Here is a 15,511-nt window from a genome sequence, read left to right as displayed (position 1 = left end):
AGGCATATCTCATCGTTTCGAGCACGTATCCAGGAATCGCTCATGCAGAAGCCAAGTACTTTAAAATCACAGCCGTCCCTATCAATTCTATTAATGCAGCCAATGATAGTGTTCTCACTGCCCATGTGCCGCATACTGCCAGAAAAGGGGACTGCAGTCAGCAGTATGTGAGGAATGCCGTCCGGAACTTGGTCAAAGCGCGCTTTCTGAAAATGTGCCAGGCCAAAGAAGTTTTTGACAAGATTGACAATTGCTTTGGTGGCGATGAGCTGCCACCTCATATTGGCCAGAAACCCTGCGTCAACTAAGGCAAAAGAAGGTGTGTAAGCTTACACAGGCTTGTCTGAAACAAAGGCAGTTCCCATCGGAATCATGTATTTCCCTTGTGTAGACAAATTGAAGTGTCAACGATGGTCTGTGTTGTTGTGCGCACTTATCCTTCTTTGGTGTTTAGCAGATCCCATTGTAGAGAATACATGATGAGTCAATAAATAAACGTGCATACCATATTTCTACTTCTTTTTGATATCACCCGATCTTGATACAGCCTCCACTAGCACTAATAACAGACCCCGTGATCCATCTTCCGTCATGTCCACAAAGCATTCCTACAACATCTGCGACATCCTCAGGCTGTCCAAATTGAGGCATACTCTGTAAAGGGAAGAACTCGTCCTGAAATCTCTTAACCGCCTCCGGTCCACAATCCATAACAGCATCCGTCTGCGTCAAGCCAGCTGTAACAGCATTGACCGTCGTACCCGCCATGAATGAATATCTCTCGTCCTTTCCACCAAACGCTTGGGACCAAGTTCTGCATAGTGATTCGCCGGCAGATTTGCCAGCAGCGTACATGAGTTGGTCAGCCCATGGAAGACGCGATCGAATGGAAGATATGTAGATGATACGGCTATTGGGCTGGAAGTATTTCCTTCGAACAAGCTCTTCAACTATCAAAACTGGCGTTTGGATGTTTCCCAAGAGGCTTCGCTGTATCTCATCAGTGCCCATGCTGCCTATAGTACCAGGCATTGGATCACCAGCGGAGTTGACGAAAATGTCCACCCGACCGTTGAAGTCGTCTCTGAGTGCATCCGCAATGGTTTTTGCGCATCGATCCGAGAAGACATCGGAAATAATTCCTCTTATCTTTTGACTGTCTGGTCGATCTCGTGATGATGCCTTGTAGACGCGCTCTATGATCTCATCGTTGAGACCAGTTGATAAGGACTCAACACTCTCATCATTGGTGCATGTTCCAAGTATAGAGCATCCTCGAGAAGCGAGGTTGGACGCGATGGCGCGGCCGATACCTCGAGATGCGCCACTAATGACAGCCACCTTTCCTGAGAGATCTAGTTCTCGAAGATATGACATTTTGTTTGCTGGATACGTGTTGTAGCGATTGGGAAAAGACGACTTCTGGGAAACAATGCTAAGGACTAATGTTTGGAAGAGTCCTTGGTTGTAGTATCAACTGGCAGACTTGCAGGACCAACAAGCTTTTATCTTATCCTTGCACTCTGTGGAAGTCGCTGTGACTCACATGTTGTTGGTAGTGTGAGGCGGGGATTCCTTGTTCCCAGCCCATGGCACGCATTACACTTCGCTATTGGATGGATTCTACTGCTTAAACAGAAGATTGTACAACACGATGCAGATCGTCAGGGCGGGGTATCGAGGTAACGCTTAGCTATACTGGGGTATACAGGTCCCCAAGCTTTCACGTGCAAGGCACTCGATTATTGATTGCATGGGTAGCTTACCGTTGTCTAAGCATTTTATTGTTCATTCCAGACCGGGAAAAGCGTTAATTCATACCTATGAACACAGTCACTGAACATTCCAATATGTCCACCCGGATACTCACAAGTTTTGAACAAAAGAATAAGCGAGTGTCAATGAACTTCTCATCGGCGGATTGATATTGCAATGTCACTATCCAGCAACAACTGGGCCCATCGTCTGCAGCTTTGGCAAGACTCAAGCACTAAGGACAGGCTAGTCTCAAATTCACTTTCACCAACCCCATATACACGTCATAGCTGAGCGAAACTAATTTCTTGCCTCGGATTCTTCGGGCATCAGCAAAAGGTATTTCTCTCAGAAGATTAATCATCCACGAAAGCAACGAGGCGACGATTGCTCAATTGGGAACAATGGCTTCATCAAATGAGTCTTCTGAGACTCATAACGAAACACCAGGACCACCCCAGAAACATAAGCTCCCGCCATGGCTGGACCACTTCAACGCACACGATCTCAAAATCTTCTTACGATGCTGGATCGCAATCTGGGCCATGATGCTCCTCATCTTCATTCATCCAGCTCTCACGAATCTCGGTCAGGCTACTTTCCTTGGGGCAATCCTGCTCTTCGCCGTCCCACCCACGAGTATCGTCTTCATCTACCTCCTTGGTGCATTGTCGCTTCTTCTAGGCATGTGTTTAGCCTGGTGCTGGGGTCTTTTGACAATGAAGGCAGCGCTTGCGGCGAGACCAAACGCTGAAACGCAGGCTTTACTGGGACAATTGCTGAAACAAGCAGTGCAGAGTGCAGAGCGGACAGGACAGCCGGCAGCTTGGGAGGCACAGATTTTGATCCATGATGGGTTTATGCTCGATGCGAGAGTGACAGCAGTTTTCTTCTCTATGGGCTGCTTCTTTATCTACGCGTTGGCACGGTTGCGCTGCACGAATCCAAAAACAGTCGTGCTGCAGATATTTGGTACGATTGTCACGGACATATTCCTCCTCTTTGGTCCTTCCATCCCGACTTTCAAGGGTGACATCGCATCAGTCCTGGTCAAGCCCGGTGCTATTGGCATTGGAATTGGATTGGTGTGTTGCCTCTTCTTATTCCCTCACTCGACGTCACACGTGGTGCTTAGCGGTCTCGAAAGGTTGATCCGCATGTCAAACAAAGGAATTGTCGTAACGAGGAGGGGCCTTCAGGGCGATAGTAGTCCACTTCCTGAACTTCATGCAAGCAGAACAGGTATGATCTCGGCCTTCAAAGCCGGACAGCCAGCCCTCGCATTTCTTCCTCTTGACTTTTCTCGTGGATTGTGGGGCGCAGATGACATAAAAGGTCTACACGAACGAGTCAGGAGAGTCATGTATACTAGCTTGTATCTTATCGACTTTCAGATCGGTCGAGTTCGTGGACGGGAAAAAGAAGAAGAGCACAGAAAGGCTGAAGCTGAAGGTCATCTCGATCCAGTGGGCGCGCAGGAGAAATATCGGATCGGCCGTCGACAGAGGCAGGAAACCGTGACACTTCTCAGCGCTTTTGAAAGACCCGAGGCGGCAGAATTACGTTCCAAGACGAGAAATACACTGCTGGAGACCACAGCTGAAGTCATGGAGATTGGGCAGCAGGCGATTAAACTTGCTGCTGATTACGTGCAGGCTGTTAATTCGTGCCGCTGGTTTGGAAAGACCTCGCCTGAACGCTTCCAAGAGTTGAACAACAGTCTTTACGATCTTCTAGGTCGATCGCGAATAGCCAGAGAAGCATGTGTTGTCAACACGACCGAGGGAGTTCTCGAAGCCCACGCAGAGGTATTCGACGCCAATGGCAAGCTGAAGCCTATACAGGGAACTGATAGGCCATTCCTTCCTAGCATGGTCATCGCAATGGTTGTAGAGGAACGTATCCTCAGTTGGGCAACTTCCATCGAAAGACTACTGGAGTACATTCTTAACCTTTCGGAGAAGCGCACCAGTGGTCGCATATGGGTTCCGACTCGGATACAATATGCCGTCTCGTGGCTGTTTCATGGACAGATCACGTATCCTGGCCACGATATCGCAGCAGAAGAAGACCCGGACAAACTAATGGAGGCAGATACATTTGACGAGGAAACAAAGGAAGCCAAGCGACGACTTGAGGTTGGCAGAGGTTACAAAGGATCTTCAGCCAGGCGGAATAAATTTAGCAAGATCCTCATCGCAACATACAACTGGCTCGTCAGTCCAGCTGGCATGTATGCCTTGAGAATGGTAGTTGTCACAGTGGCGACAGGAATCCCAGCTGTCATCCCAAGCAGCTCGGGCTTTTTCTACCGAGAGAAGGGCATATGGGCGGTTATCAGTGCTCAGACGGTGCTTCTGGTATATTTGGCCGATTTCACGTTTTCCCTTGTTTCACGAACAGTTGGAACCATTGTTGGAGGTCTCATCGGTATGGTGACTTGGTATATCGGTGCAGGCAGCGGCATCGGCAATCCATACGGCATGGCAGCGGCCACAGGTGTTGCAATTATTCCTCTTCTTTGGTGGCGCCTCTATCTTCCGCCGTCATTCCAATTTGCTACCATCATGGCTGGTGCAACATTCGCCCTTGTGATTGGATTCAGCTGGGATCATGATCACATCGTGCAGTATGGTCTGCCAGGCAAAGGCTACGAAGCATTCTGGAAGCGCGTTGTCACTGTTTTAATTGGCTTTACGGCAGCGTTCATTGTACAGCTCTTCCCGAGTCCACCATCTGGAACGACACACGTATGCAACACACTTGCGAATTCGGTGCGCAGCTTATCAGACCATTACGCCCTATTAATATCGCATTGGGGACGCACTGAAAAAAACAGAGCTTTGGCTTCTGTCGCCGAGAACATCTCTATTGAAGTCGCAGAAGTTCTACTGGCTCTGAGTCCATCTATCGCCTTACTGAAAGGCGAGCTAAGCTTCGGACCATTTGATCAACACGTTCTTCAGCGCACCAAGGAACAATGTCAATATATCAACCAAGCGCTGGGTGGTCTCTTGAACCTCGCATCGACATTACCGAAAGAGCTTCAAGACCGTCTCATCCGCGTTGCAGGGATCCTAGATGACCGGTCCATTGGGGACATTATGGCTGTTCTCGCTGTTATCGAACAGGCATTACGAACAGGTTCTCCTCTCCCAGAACGTTTACCAGCACCGTTAACGCGACGAGCAATGGATCTGGTAGAATCTCAGAGTGACGATGTCATTTTGACCGCAACGCTGGTACAGGATGAGGATCATAGACGCTATTGTGTGGCTGTGACGTTGTATCTCAAGTTTTTGGGTAGTATTGATGATTTACTGATCGTCCTGAAAGAGGCTTTGGGTGAGAGACACATCATATATCAGTGGGGTGATGACAAGGACATCGCATAAGGTGGATAGGAAAGAATGTTTGTAGGATTCACTCTTCTACCTTACTGTTTGGTATCTATTATACCTCAGAAGGAGATAACTAGAGTTATTCAATTATTCACAACTCGGTTTCAAGCACAGTCTAAGTGCCTGTCAGGTCTAGAGCATATACAGTGTAAACACCATAAACTGGATTGGAGATTTCCCCTCTTATGCATGAGTTGGTCAAATGTGCCATTAAATCCATTTCCGGCTTCTAATTATTTTCACCCTTTGATGGAGCTCAATTTGTAGTATCTGGAGGGTTCTGACGTCTTTTACAAACAGGCCCTGTCGATCTTCGCCAAAAAAAACAGCGGCAACTTCTAGAAAAAGAAGACAACTTGATATCCCCCAAATCCAATTCGAACAACCAATAAAACTTGGGCCAGATTGCTTATCTTGTGACACGCGGTCAGACAAACATCTAGAGCCATTGCTTACATGGGAAAGACCGAAAACATCGATGATCATACCTGTGACCCCTGAAGCATTCCAGCCATTTGCGCAATTTTTTCTGCCCAGCCACACAAAAACTCCGATCTTTTCTAGAACCGGTATTTGAGGAATGCGATTGTCAGGAACGGGCTCCTTGCATTTGGCTCTCTCTGTAACGTGTGGCGTTGTCCTAAACTTGGGACACAAAGAGAATTGGGTGTGGGCTCAACGGTCAATGGTGACTGGACTTAAAAAACATCGTTTAATCATTCGGCCCCAAATCTTTCAATGATTTGTTCAAATTTTCAATGAAAATCAGATTTTTAATCATTCGCCTATCACTAATTTTCTTGCTTTGACAACTATGACAATATTGCTAGTAGACAGTGAAAGCATCGTCAGTAATAACCATTACCAAGATAATGCACAATATTACCCTGCACCGCGTTTCTAGGGTCGCTAGGACACATCTCTCAACCGTTCTTGGAATAATTGCAGGGTCCACGGTCATACCCGATGTGCCCAACCTTAACAATCATTGTTGCTAAGCAATGTCTCAGACCCAGCCAGCTGGGTGAACGCAGTCTCAGCTCACAAGACACCAAGAAACAAGGCACACTTTGACACAATGTCCTTGTGAACACCGAGCTGTCAAGATTTGAACACTTTGACCCCTATTTCCAGCCTTCTTGATATCATCCCGTGCGTCTAGATCTCAATTCTGCCTCTTCATCATGAAACTCAGCCATCGTTATGAACGGGATGTCTCAACAACCAAAACTCATGATCACTCTGTAACAAGGTTTTGTGATTTTTTTGTATCCATTATGTGACGGATAATTGAGACAGTTGCGTCTTTTCTGGGCGCTGTTGAGGTTGACTACCGTTTCTAAACTCTGTTCATCCCAAGTGCACGGTCTGGCCTGGCCAATAGACCGCTCCGCAATCCTGTCTAAGTCGAGATGCACCTTATTCCCTTGGCACGTCAGACTCGAAATCAGGGTCCTCGAAAAATGTATAAAACATATTGAAAGCCTCGTCGTTAGTTGTCTTTGTCTCATCACTTCTCTTCCTCACACCATACAGAGCCTACCAGGCTTTCCTTTGTCTCTTCACTCTTTCAGCAACCACCTGTTCAAACACAACGATTTCTTAGCATCCAACATGAAGCTCTTCACTACCTTCGCTACAGTCCTCGGTCTAGCTGGTCTAGTCCAGGCTCACATGGAGATGACTTATCCTCCACCTTACAAGAGCAAGAAGAATCCCTACGCCAACGGGGACATTGACTACAGCATGACTTCTCCTCTGTCACCGAGCGGAGCCAACTTTCCTTGCAAGGGATACAATTCTCTTTTCGGTACCGCAGCTGGTGCACCTACCGCTACCTGGACCGCTGGCAAATCTTACAGTATTGAGATTCAAGGCGGCGCAGACCACGCTGGCGGAAGCTGTCAGGCCTCACTCTCTTTCAATGGTGGACGCAACTGGGTCGCCATCCAGTCCTGGATCGGCAACTGTCCTGTTGCACCTTTATCCACGTTTAAATTCACTCTTCCTATTGATACGCCCGCAGGCAACGCTATTTTTGCATGGACGTGGTTCAACAAGATCGGTAACCGCGAAATGTACATGAACTGCGCAACTATCACCGTTAAAGCTCGCAGCGGCACCCCCAAGACACCTATGAGTAAGCGCCCTGCCATGTTCATCGCCAACGTCGGGAACGGATGCGGCACGAGGGAGGGCGTTGACCTTATGTTTCCCAACCCCGGCCCCGACGTCTCTGTGGGCTCGAGCAACACTGGTCCGCCGGTCGGTCAGTGCCCAGCTGGTTCTGGAGTTGCTGTCCCACCTAAGCAGACTACTACTACTACTACTAAGCCCCCTACTAAGACCACCAAAGCGTACGTTTAACCCATTTCTTTGTTGAGAACTGTTTCAGACTAAAACTCTTTTAGACCCGGTGGCGTATTTATCACTGTCCCTACTCCTACTACCACCAAGAAGACCACTCTGAAGTCAACAACTCGCACAACAAAGACGACAGTCATTCCTCCTGCGCCAACCAAGCCTGCACGCGGTCTGATCACTCCTGGAACTCCGTGTACACCTGAGGGATATTGGAACTGCGTCAAAGCCGGTGACGCCTTCCAGCGATGTGCTTCTGGTGTATGGTCTGTCAGTATGGCTGTCGCACCTGGTACAAGATGTGTTCCGGGACAGAGTATGGAATTCACGATTGAGTATGCATGATTATGAGTTGGTTTCCTTTTAACGTGTCAACGTTTCCTTTGTTTGCCAAGATCATCTAGAGTAGAGGATGGATAATGTGGTTTGAGATAACGACGACAATGAGTTTAACAATACTTTCATTAATATACCAAAGCTTTTCACAATTATGGATAATCACATGCTTCGGATCGACACATTTGCCACTCGGTATCCGAAATATTAGCCGCCAGAGGCATAAGAGACGAAATTAGTCAGTCAGTCTATGCCGTTTAGACCACACTGTTATCTCATTTATTTTTGTACGCCACAGCTAAGAGACCCACTGGAGCCTGTTTGGTGGAAAATACCCGTAGCCGTCAACTGTAACCATGTCATTAATAAATCTGAGTTATTTTTGTCCGATGTGGGGATCAAGTCAGTCCACCTTCTTTTTAACACCATCACCAAAAGCAATCTAGCTGTTTAACTACGTACATCAAAGATGGCTACCGAGATACAGGACCCTATCGAGCCTATCACAGTTGATCATCATTCTGCGGATGAAAATGAGTTTGAGACATCTGATTTTGACTCGGCGACGTTGTCATCCAGCTCGACAAGTTTGAACACGAGCATTTATCAGCATGCCTTTGAGAATGGACGACGGGTAAGTCGGGTTTTATGTTATGTTTGATAACGGGCTAACCGATTCGTAGTACCATCAGTATCGTCATGGGACGTATGTATCCATCGTTCTGTTGCTGGTAACTCAACTGACTTGACAGATATCCAATCCCAAATGACGATGCAGAGCAGAACCGAGACGATATGAAGCATGCCATGATGCTGGAACTTACTAAGTAGGGAATCAAATCGAGTATTAATCACATTCTGACGGTCTTAGTGGAAACCTTTTCTTCTCGCCGATCAAGGATAATCCTCAAAAGATCATCGACCTAGCCACCGGAACTGGTATCTGGGCTATTGATAGTAAGTCATCATCGTTTATCAATGAGAGCACAATCTGATTTGAAAGTCGCCGATAAATTCCCAAGTGCTTCAGTCGTGGGGGTTGATCTTAGCCCAATTCAACCATCATGGGTCCCTCCAAACCTGAAGTTCCTTGTCGACGATATCGAAGATGAGTGGATGCACGGCGACGACTTTGACTTTGTGCACATGCGTTGCATTAGTCCCTGGTTGAAAGACGAGGTCAAAGTTCTCCGTCAAGCTCATGAGTATGATTCACTCTTTTCTTGCCCCCGGAGAGATCATTTATTGACAGTAATATAGCCACATGAAGCCAGGAGCTTGGATCGAAATCCAAGAACTCGACGCCCGCGCAAACTGTGACGATGATTCCCTTCCTAAAGACGCACCATTGGTAAAATTCTTTGACACGGCAGCTACAGCAGTAGCAAGCTTTGGTATGAAATTCCGCGCGGGCGAGAATCTCCGTGAGCCACTTGAAAAGGCCGGCTTTGTCAATGTGAGCTGCAAGGTTCTCAAAGTTCCAATTGGAACATGGGCAAAGGTAATTAACGACAGACATTCATTTAAAGGCCTATTATTGACGTTAACGATGTGAAATTAGGACAAAAAGCTTCGTCTTATTGGTCTTTACCTAAAGACCGCAGTCAGTGACATGTTCGGAGCCATGGCTGCTAAGCCACTACGCAAGGTCATGGAGCCAGAAGAGATTGAACTTTTCTTGGTTGATGCACGAAAGGATTTGAACAACATGAACTATCATGCCTATGAGAACTATTACTTCTGGATGGGACAGAAGCCTGAATAAGATCTCGACTTTAGAAGAGTACCTGGTCTTGTGAATACTGGTCAATTATTAGGCAGCTTAGAAAGGATAACAAGATTCTCCAAGATTAGTATATACATATTTTAGGTGGTAGTGCAGCTATTAGTATTTATCAAATGCTGTACAACTATATGACTTTGGGTGGTTGGCAGAACATCGATTGCTCGGACGAATGGAATAGAAGGTACCACGACATTGGATGAACTGCCACACTAAGAATCGGTATCTGCCTCGGAGGTCACAAGGTTGATATATTAGACAAACTGGAAGTAGCCCCAATATCCAGGCCAATGTGGTCTGTATAAGAATCATAATCACGACCATCTAAGCCTTCGGCGATACGGACTTCTCAATCGAGAGTCTAGGCCCATTCTCTCCACACATGCTATTCCTTGTTCATCGTTGACACGTTAAGCGACTGCAGCTCTACCTCATCAATCATTGGTTCGATCACTCTCCAGCCAAACCGAATCCGTTCTAACACCCCCACAAACAGTTTTCTTTGTTATACCGTCCCAAGCCTCTTGGTTCCCCTCACCAAAAATCCCTTCCCTGGTGTTGGTTTGAGCCCATTTTCGACTCTTTTCACCAACAAACTTGAGCTGATCCTCCCGAGTACAGTTCGTGCTTACTGTGACTGAAAAATTCTGTTATCCATACCAAGACGATGTCCGACCAGCCTGCGACTGTCGCTGCTCCCACGGCCCGGTCCGACCTAGCGTCGGCCGTTGAGTCAGCTCCGGCGCCGCAGCCAGAGTTAGTTCCCGCTGCTGATCCACAGGTGAGCTAAAAGCCAATATCCATTTCGTTACGAGATGAAACGTACCCATGAATAGGCGCTGACAGCTGCCGCCAGGATGGTGACGAGAGTGAAACTGATTCTGCTGTTGGTGATGACGCGTGAGACATGCCTGTACCCTCCTCTCGGCTGCATTTGCTTACTCTTCTTTGAAGCGCCAGCTCCACTGCTTCCATCACATCGAGCATTCTTGAGTATCGTACTATCCAGGGCCGAACTTTTCACAGTGATAGACACCCTACTGAGTACTTTACTCCTAACGATGAGCAACAGTCTGCATCGATTGACATCAAGTAAGTGACTATGTCTAGACAAGTGAAACCTTACTTATGCTGGACAGCCATCAAGCCTTGACACTACTTTTGGGCGGGAAGCTCTTCCTTGCACCTGTCAAGTCTAACGTGCAGGTATGTGCATGCATTGTTAGTCATATGACTTGACTTACTTACAGCGAGTAGAAAGTACTTGACGTCGGCACCGGAACTGGTAAGTCTTGTAGCGGGGATGTCAACTTAACACATCTAATGTCTCATAGGTATCTGGGCCATGTAAGCTTTTCGCTTTCTGTATCCCGCTCGCATACTGACCTTTCACAGCGACTTTGCAGACGAGTACCCTGAGGCTGAAGTCATTGGCTCTGATTTGTCTCCAATCCAGCCTACGTGAGATCTTCCTCCTCCCTGATGGTTAACCTTCACTCACAATTCTTAGTTGGGTCCCTCCCAATGTAAAGTTTGAGATCGACGACGCCACGCTCCGCTGGACGTGGGATGACAACACTTTTGACTTCATCCATATCCGCTACCTCTTTGGCGCCATTAAGGACTGGGCCTCTCTCTTTAAAGAGGCCTATCGCTGCTGTGCCGTGGATGGTTGGATTCAATCCGGCGAGGCTGATGTGCGAATTCGTAGCGACGACGGCACTACTGATGATCTTGACTGTCTAAAGCTCTGGGCAAAACTATTCACTGAGGGAGGTAAATTGCTGGGAAACTCGTTCTTTGTTCAGGATGGAGATCTGCAGGAAAAGGGAATTCACGAGGCCGGGTTCACTGATATCAAGAGCATTGAGTACAAGGTGGGCATCGAGCTGATAGTTTCAAAATGCCTTGCTGACTCGTGATTTAGTTCCCTATCGGTGGGTGGCCGAAGGACCCTGAGTTGAGGGAAGTCGGAAACTTTGTCCGAGCCACACTCGAGAATGACCTTGAGGGTAAGATAATCTTATCCGAGATTCCCATGCATCTTCTAACGATATTTCAGGCTACACGCTCCTCCTTTGGAAGACTATCCTCCAATGGCCTGAAGACGAGTACCAAGTCTTCCTCATGGAGATGCGCAAGTTCCTCCGTAACCGCAAGGTTCATCCCTACATGACTGTTCGATACGTCTATGCTCGAAAGGCAGAGGAGTCTTAAGCTTAGTCACAGCGACAGGAATGCCAAAGATATACGGATAAAAGGCAAACAGTGGGTGGTCTAAGTTTGGCGTGGATTGAGTGCATATCGTACACATGGATCGTTGTTCATTCGTTTAGACGTTGGCTATATAGTAGCTCACACCGGTGGCCTTTCATTGCAGCATTTGCTGGAGGTATACTATTTGTTGTCATTTATCACATGATGCTCATGTTCAGAGCTAGGGAATAAGGACAAATATACGTGTTAAACCCATAAAGAAACTGTCCTCTTCCAAAAAGTACGCACATGAGATTAAAGCCCTCGGTGCCTTAATAGCTAAATCTGGTGATATTTGATAATATATACGTATGTAATGAACAGCCTTTGAATTTCAAGGGAACATTTTGACTATTGCTTTCTTTCTTCCCTTGTGTTAGTATGTAGATGATGCGTCACAGCGCCGTCTCCCTTCGATTGGTTGGCTCGGAAAGGAAGCTTCTTAATTGGCTGTCATCAACCACTGAGCCAAATCCTTCCAGGGCGCTTGCTGGTGTTTTAGAGGTAACACTACTCCTGGAAGCTGGTTCAGGACGCTGTGAGTGGCTGGGTCGGATTCTAAATTACTTGATTTGTCGTTATTGTCGTGCAACGAGAATCGAGTTCTAAAGCTACAGCAGAATTCGTGAATGTAACGGGCCATGGGATTCGACCTATGAGTCAACTACTTTCTCTACGCCGCTATGCTCTTATGCCGTAACACTCATCGGTCTGACAATCTTTGATCTCGATTGAAGTGGTGTCTTTATCTCGAAGAATTAGTATAATTTCTCGTCAAGGATTAGTCAATGTGGTGAAACAGTAAGCATGAATCTATATATATATATATAATCCCTTGTCCTTCTTTGACATTTCTTTCTTCAATTCGTTCCAGATTTTTCTCTTAATTTATAATCATCCACAACATCAAGAGTCGGATCCATCAGCAATGACTTCAAGCACCCTGTTCATGTCACCCGAGGAATCAGCCCGTATCCAGACAACCGTCTGCGATAGACTGAAGTATCGGAAAGAACGAATGGGGCGAGCAAGAGAACACAAAGACGCCAAAGACTTGATTGAACAAGCAGTATCGACATCTTTGATGCAAGACATCTCTTCTACAGCATTTGGACTTGGTGCGTCAAGGAAAACCAAGGAAACAATGCCAGCGTATGGTGTTGGTGATCCATACCTACCTTGCATAAAGAAGCTCAATGATCTTGAACCAATGCACCTAAATGGCCTACGCATTGAGTCACACCACAGAGGCTTTTTTCTCTACTTGCGCCGTGTCTCTCCAGTAGCTATCCTCGAAACATCGTCGTGGGCTGTTGTACAAGATAGGTCCTCTAGTGATGTCGAGCGTATTGAGCTGTTCTTGCACAAATCTCAACATGGCCACGACATTTTGGATACAGCCTACGAGATTATTGTCAAAGAGCCTTACTACACACTCAACAGTCGGGGAGAGTCTACTATACAAGTGACCCATCCGTCAGATCTGATCGTCACGGAAATAAGCGACAATCCTGAGTCATGGCGACAAAAACCAAACGGTGCATCTTCACATGAACGCCTCCCACCCGAAGCATATAAAGAGAAAGGTAACCATGCTCTCTTGAAGAAGAAGGATCTCTCACTCGCCCACTTCTACTACACCCAAGGATTAAAGCGACTCTCTGATAGCAAGTCAGACGAGACCCTACAAAACGATATATACAGGAACAGATCCTATGTCAACTTACAACTACAGAGGTTTGACGAAGCAAAGTCTGATGCCTTGTCTTCCATTACACACAATCAAAGGGGTGGCCTTAATAGTCTCAACGCAAAAGCCTATAATCGAGCAGGTCTAGCCGCTTACGTTCAGGGCGAATTCATAGTTGCCAGATCGTACTTTGAACAACAAGCGAGGCTCCAGCCTGATGACCAGCATGTGAAACTGCATATGAAAAGGACCGATATCAGACTTCGAGAAGGTGCAAACGGCGTCTATAACATGAGCAAAATCGTCAGCTCACTCACGAAGACTGGAGGAAGGCCTGACGTTGCGTCGTTCAATGGGTCTACCGAGATCAAGCCTAGTCCTGGCGCTGGCCGTGGCCTCTTCACTACGAGGGATATAAGTCTAAATGAAAATATTATGTGTGAGAAGGCTTTTTCTGTGGCCTGGAGCCACGAGCCTGAGACCTTTAGCGCTTTAGTATGCGATACTCGAAAAGACGCTGCTATCGAAGTCTTCCCGGCAGGTTTACACAAAGCTGTTGTTCAAAAGCTACTCAACAACCCTTCCCAAGTTGAAAGGATCCTAGGTTTACATGGCAACCATGAGGGCACTGGGCAGAAACTAATCGAAGTCGATGATGTCCCTGTCGTTGATACCTTTCAAATTCATGATATTGTCCAGCACAACGCATTTGGGTTAGGGCAGCAAACGGAAGACGAAGACATCAGCAATGCAAGCACGGGTCTATGGGTCCGAGCATCGTACATCAATCACTCATGCATACCCAACGCAAAGAAAGATTTTATTGGCGATCTTATACTCTTCCGTGCTACGAGAGGGATAGCATCCGGCGAGGAGATCACCCATACCTATGACGAGTCAACCAGTTACGAAGCGAGGCAGACTGCTTTTCGTAAGACGTGGAACTTCGAGTGTCGGTGTCCGCTCTGTATTGTACAAAAGGAAGAGAGCGACACCTTACAACGGTTGAGGATCCAGGCTGAGGATAAAGCGAATAGGTTCGCAGAAAGCAATGACCCAGCCTGTGCAAGCAGGGTACTGGTCAGAAAGGGGAAAATGTTGCGAAAGGCATTGGAGGAGACGTATGATGAACAACGATATAGAGGCTTACCACGTCCGTCACTTGCGACGATAGATGAGTGGCTCCGTATTTCCAGTTATAGGTAGATAGTGTTCAAGAGCTGGTTTCTTTCAAATATGTTTCGATTCGTTTCCTTATTGCAATGTAGGCTAGAGAATGTTGGATCATCCGTTGTATTGCAGCCGCGCCGCTACCAGACTTTCTGGGCCAATCCATGCACAGAGGAGATATCTAGCGTAAGCTTTGTTCACATGCGACATCAACTCGGAGTTATCGAACATTTCTCTGTGCCGTCTTACTGTCTTGATTAGCCAATGAACCAACGAAACAGCTACTGAGGAGTGATAACTCATGTCGGTAATTACTTAATTGGGATTCTTGCACAGCTTCTGCGGCCCTAATAAGCCCATTTTGACGTTATTCGAAAGGGTTACTACATCGGGCTGGGCGTCATGCAGTCATAAAGGGCAGCTCGAAAGGACTGCCATAAACGTAGTGGTAGAAGGATTTGTGCAACCGTTTCGATTCCAGAGAGGCTAGCGTTGATTAGCCCTCCTCTGCGCATTTGGCAGTGCATCTCGAAAAAAGTCATTCGAACTATGAGTTCTTAGTTCATCTAAGCCAGCTATTAATTGACAACCTATAGACCGTGTCAAGTTCTGGGATGGGAGGCCTGTGGGTGCCTTTGTCTCTTCTGATATCCCCAGGTGCATCGACATTTCCTGTTCGTTTAAGCGCTGGGGTTGGTCGGCAGGGCTGTTAGCGCTATTTGAGCCACTAAAACTGTGTCCCGGGCTAATTTACGTCAC

At 47.0% G+C, this 15,511-nt stretch overlaps 6 protein-coding genes across 6 annotated transcripts; 5 read left to right on the top strand and 1 right to left on the bottom strand.

Moving 5' to 3' along the window:
- Nucleotides 1-405: 405 nt before the first annotated feature.
- Nucleotides 406-1,583, bottom strand: EDB82DRAFT_177169 (uncharacterized protein). Its single transcript, XM_025735437.2, has one exon. It carries the CDS (start codon nucleotides 1,375-1,377, stop codon nucleotides 529-531), a length of 849 nt encoding a protein of 282 aa, XP_025586144.1. The 5' UTR covers nucleotides 1,378-1,583; the 3' UTR covers nucleotides 406-528.
- A 172-nt stretch (nucleotides 1,584-1,755) lies between these two features.
- Nucleotides 1,756-5,324, top strand: EDB82DRAFT_500059 (uncharacterized protein). Its single transcript, XM_025735436.2, has one exon. The coding sequence runs from the start codon at nucleotides 2,160-2,162 to the stop codon at nucleotides 5,148-5,150; it is 2,991 nt and encodes a 996-aa protein (XP_025586143.1). The 5' UTR covers nucleotides 1,756-2,159; the 3' UTR covers nucleotides 5,151-5,324.
- A 1,446-nt stretch (nucleotides 5,325-6,770) lies between these two features.
- EDB82DRAFT_556088 (uncharacterized protein) lies at nucleotides 6,771-8,011 on the top strand (the record flags this gene model as incomplete). The annotated part of the gene is made up of 2 exons (XM_025735435.2): nucleotides 6,771-7,513; nucleotides 7,568-8,011. 2 exons carry the CDS (start codon nucleotides 6,771-6,773, stop codon nucleotides 7,860-7,862), a joined length of 1,038 nt encoding a protein of 345 aa, XP_025586142.1. The 3' UTR covers nucleotides 7,863-8,011.
- A 138-nt stretch (nucleotides 8,012-8,149) lies between these two features.
- On the top strand, nucleotides 8,150-9,983 carry EDB82DRAFT_566996 (S-adenosyl-L-methionine-dependent methyltransferase). The gene is made up of 7 exons (XM_025735434.2): nucleotides 8,150-8,487; nucleotides 8,537-8,559; nucleotides 8,606-8,680; nucleotides 8,725-8,810; nucleotides 8,857-9,058; nucleotides 9,114-9,354; nucleotides 9,415-9,983. Exons 1-7 carry the CDS (start codon nucleotides 8,323-8,325, stop codon nucleotides 9,616-9,618), a joined length of 996 nt encoding a protein of 331 aa, XP_025586141.1. The 5' UTR covers nucleotides 8,150-8,322; the 3' UTR covers nucleotides 9,619-9,983.
- EDB82DRAFT_500052 (S-adenosyl-L-methionine-dependent methyltransferase) lies at nucleotides 9,975-12,250 on the top strand. The gene is made up of 10 exons (XM_025735433.2): nucleotides 9,975-10,417; nucleotides 10,493-10,536; nucleotides 10,591-10,728; nucleotides 10,776-10,842; nucleotides 10,894-10,921; nucleotides 10,971-10,983; nucleotides 11,032-11,097; nucleotides 11,147-11,513; nucleotides 11,564-11,648; nucleotides 11,699-12,250. Exons 1-10 carry the CDS (start codon nucleotides 10,304-10,306, stop codon nucleotides 11,851-11,853), a joined length of 1,077 nt encoding a protein of 358 aa, XP_025586140.1. The 5' UTR covers nucleotides 9,975-10,303; the 3' UTR covers nucleotides 11,854-12,250.
- Nucleotides 12,251-12,820: 570 nt separating this feature from the next.
- EDB82DRAFT_461639 (uncharacterized protein) lies at nucleotides 12,821-14,788 on the top strand (the record flags this gene model as incomplete). The annotated part of the gene is made up of 1 exon (XM_025735432.1): nucleotides 12,821-14,788. One exon carries the CDS (start codon nucleotides 12,821-12,823, stop codon nucleotides 14,786-14,788), a length of 1,968 nt encoding a protein of 655 aa, XP_025586139.1.
- Between the last annotated feature and the right edge of the window lie 723 nt (nucleotides 14,789-15,511).

Source organism: Fusarium venenatum (assembly GCF_020744135.1).
Source record: "Fusarium venenatum strain MPI-CAGE-CH-0201 chromosome Unknown EDB82scaffold_2, whole genome shotgun sequence".
In the NCBI taxonomy this organism is placed as follows: domain Eukaryota; kingdom Fungi; phylum Ascomycota; class Sordariomycetes; order Hypocreales; family Nectriaceae; genus Fusarium; species Fusarium venenatum.
The sequence above is the reverse complement of the archived record's forward strand: the minus strand, read 5'-3'. Positions and strand labels throughout refer to the sequence as shown.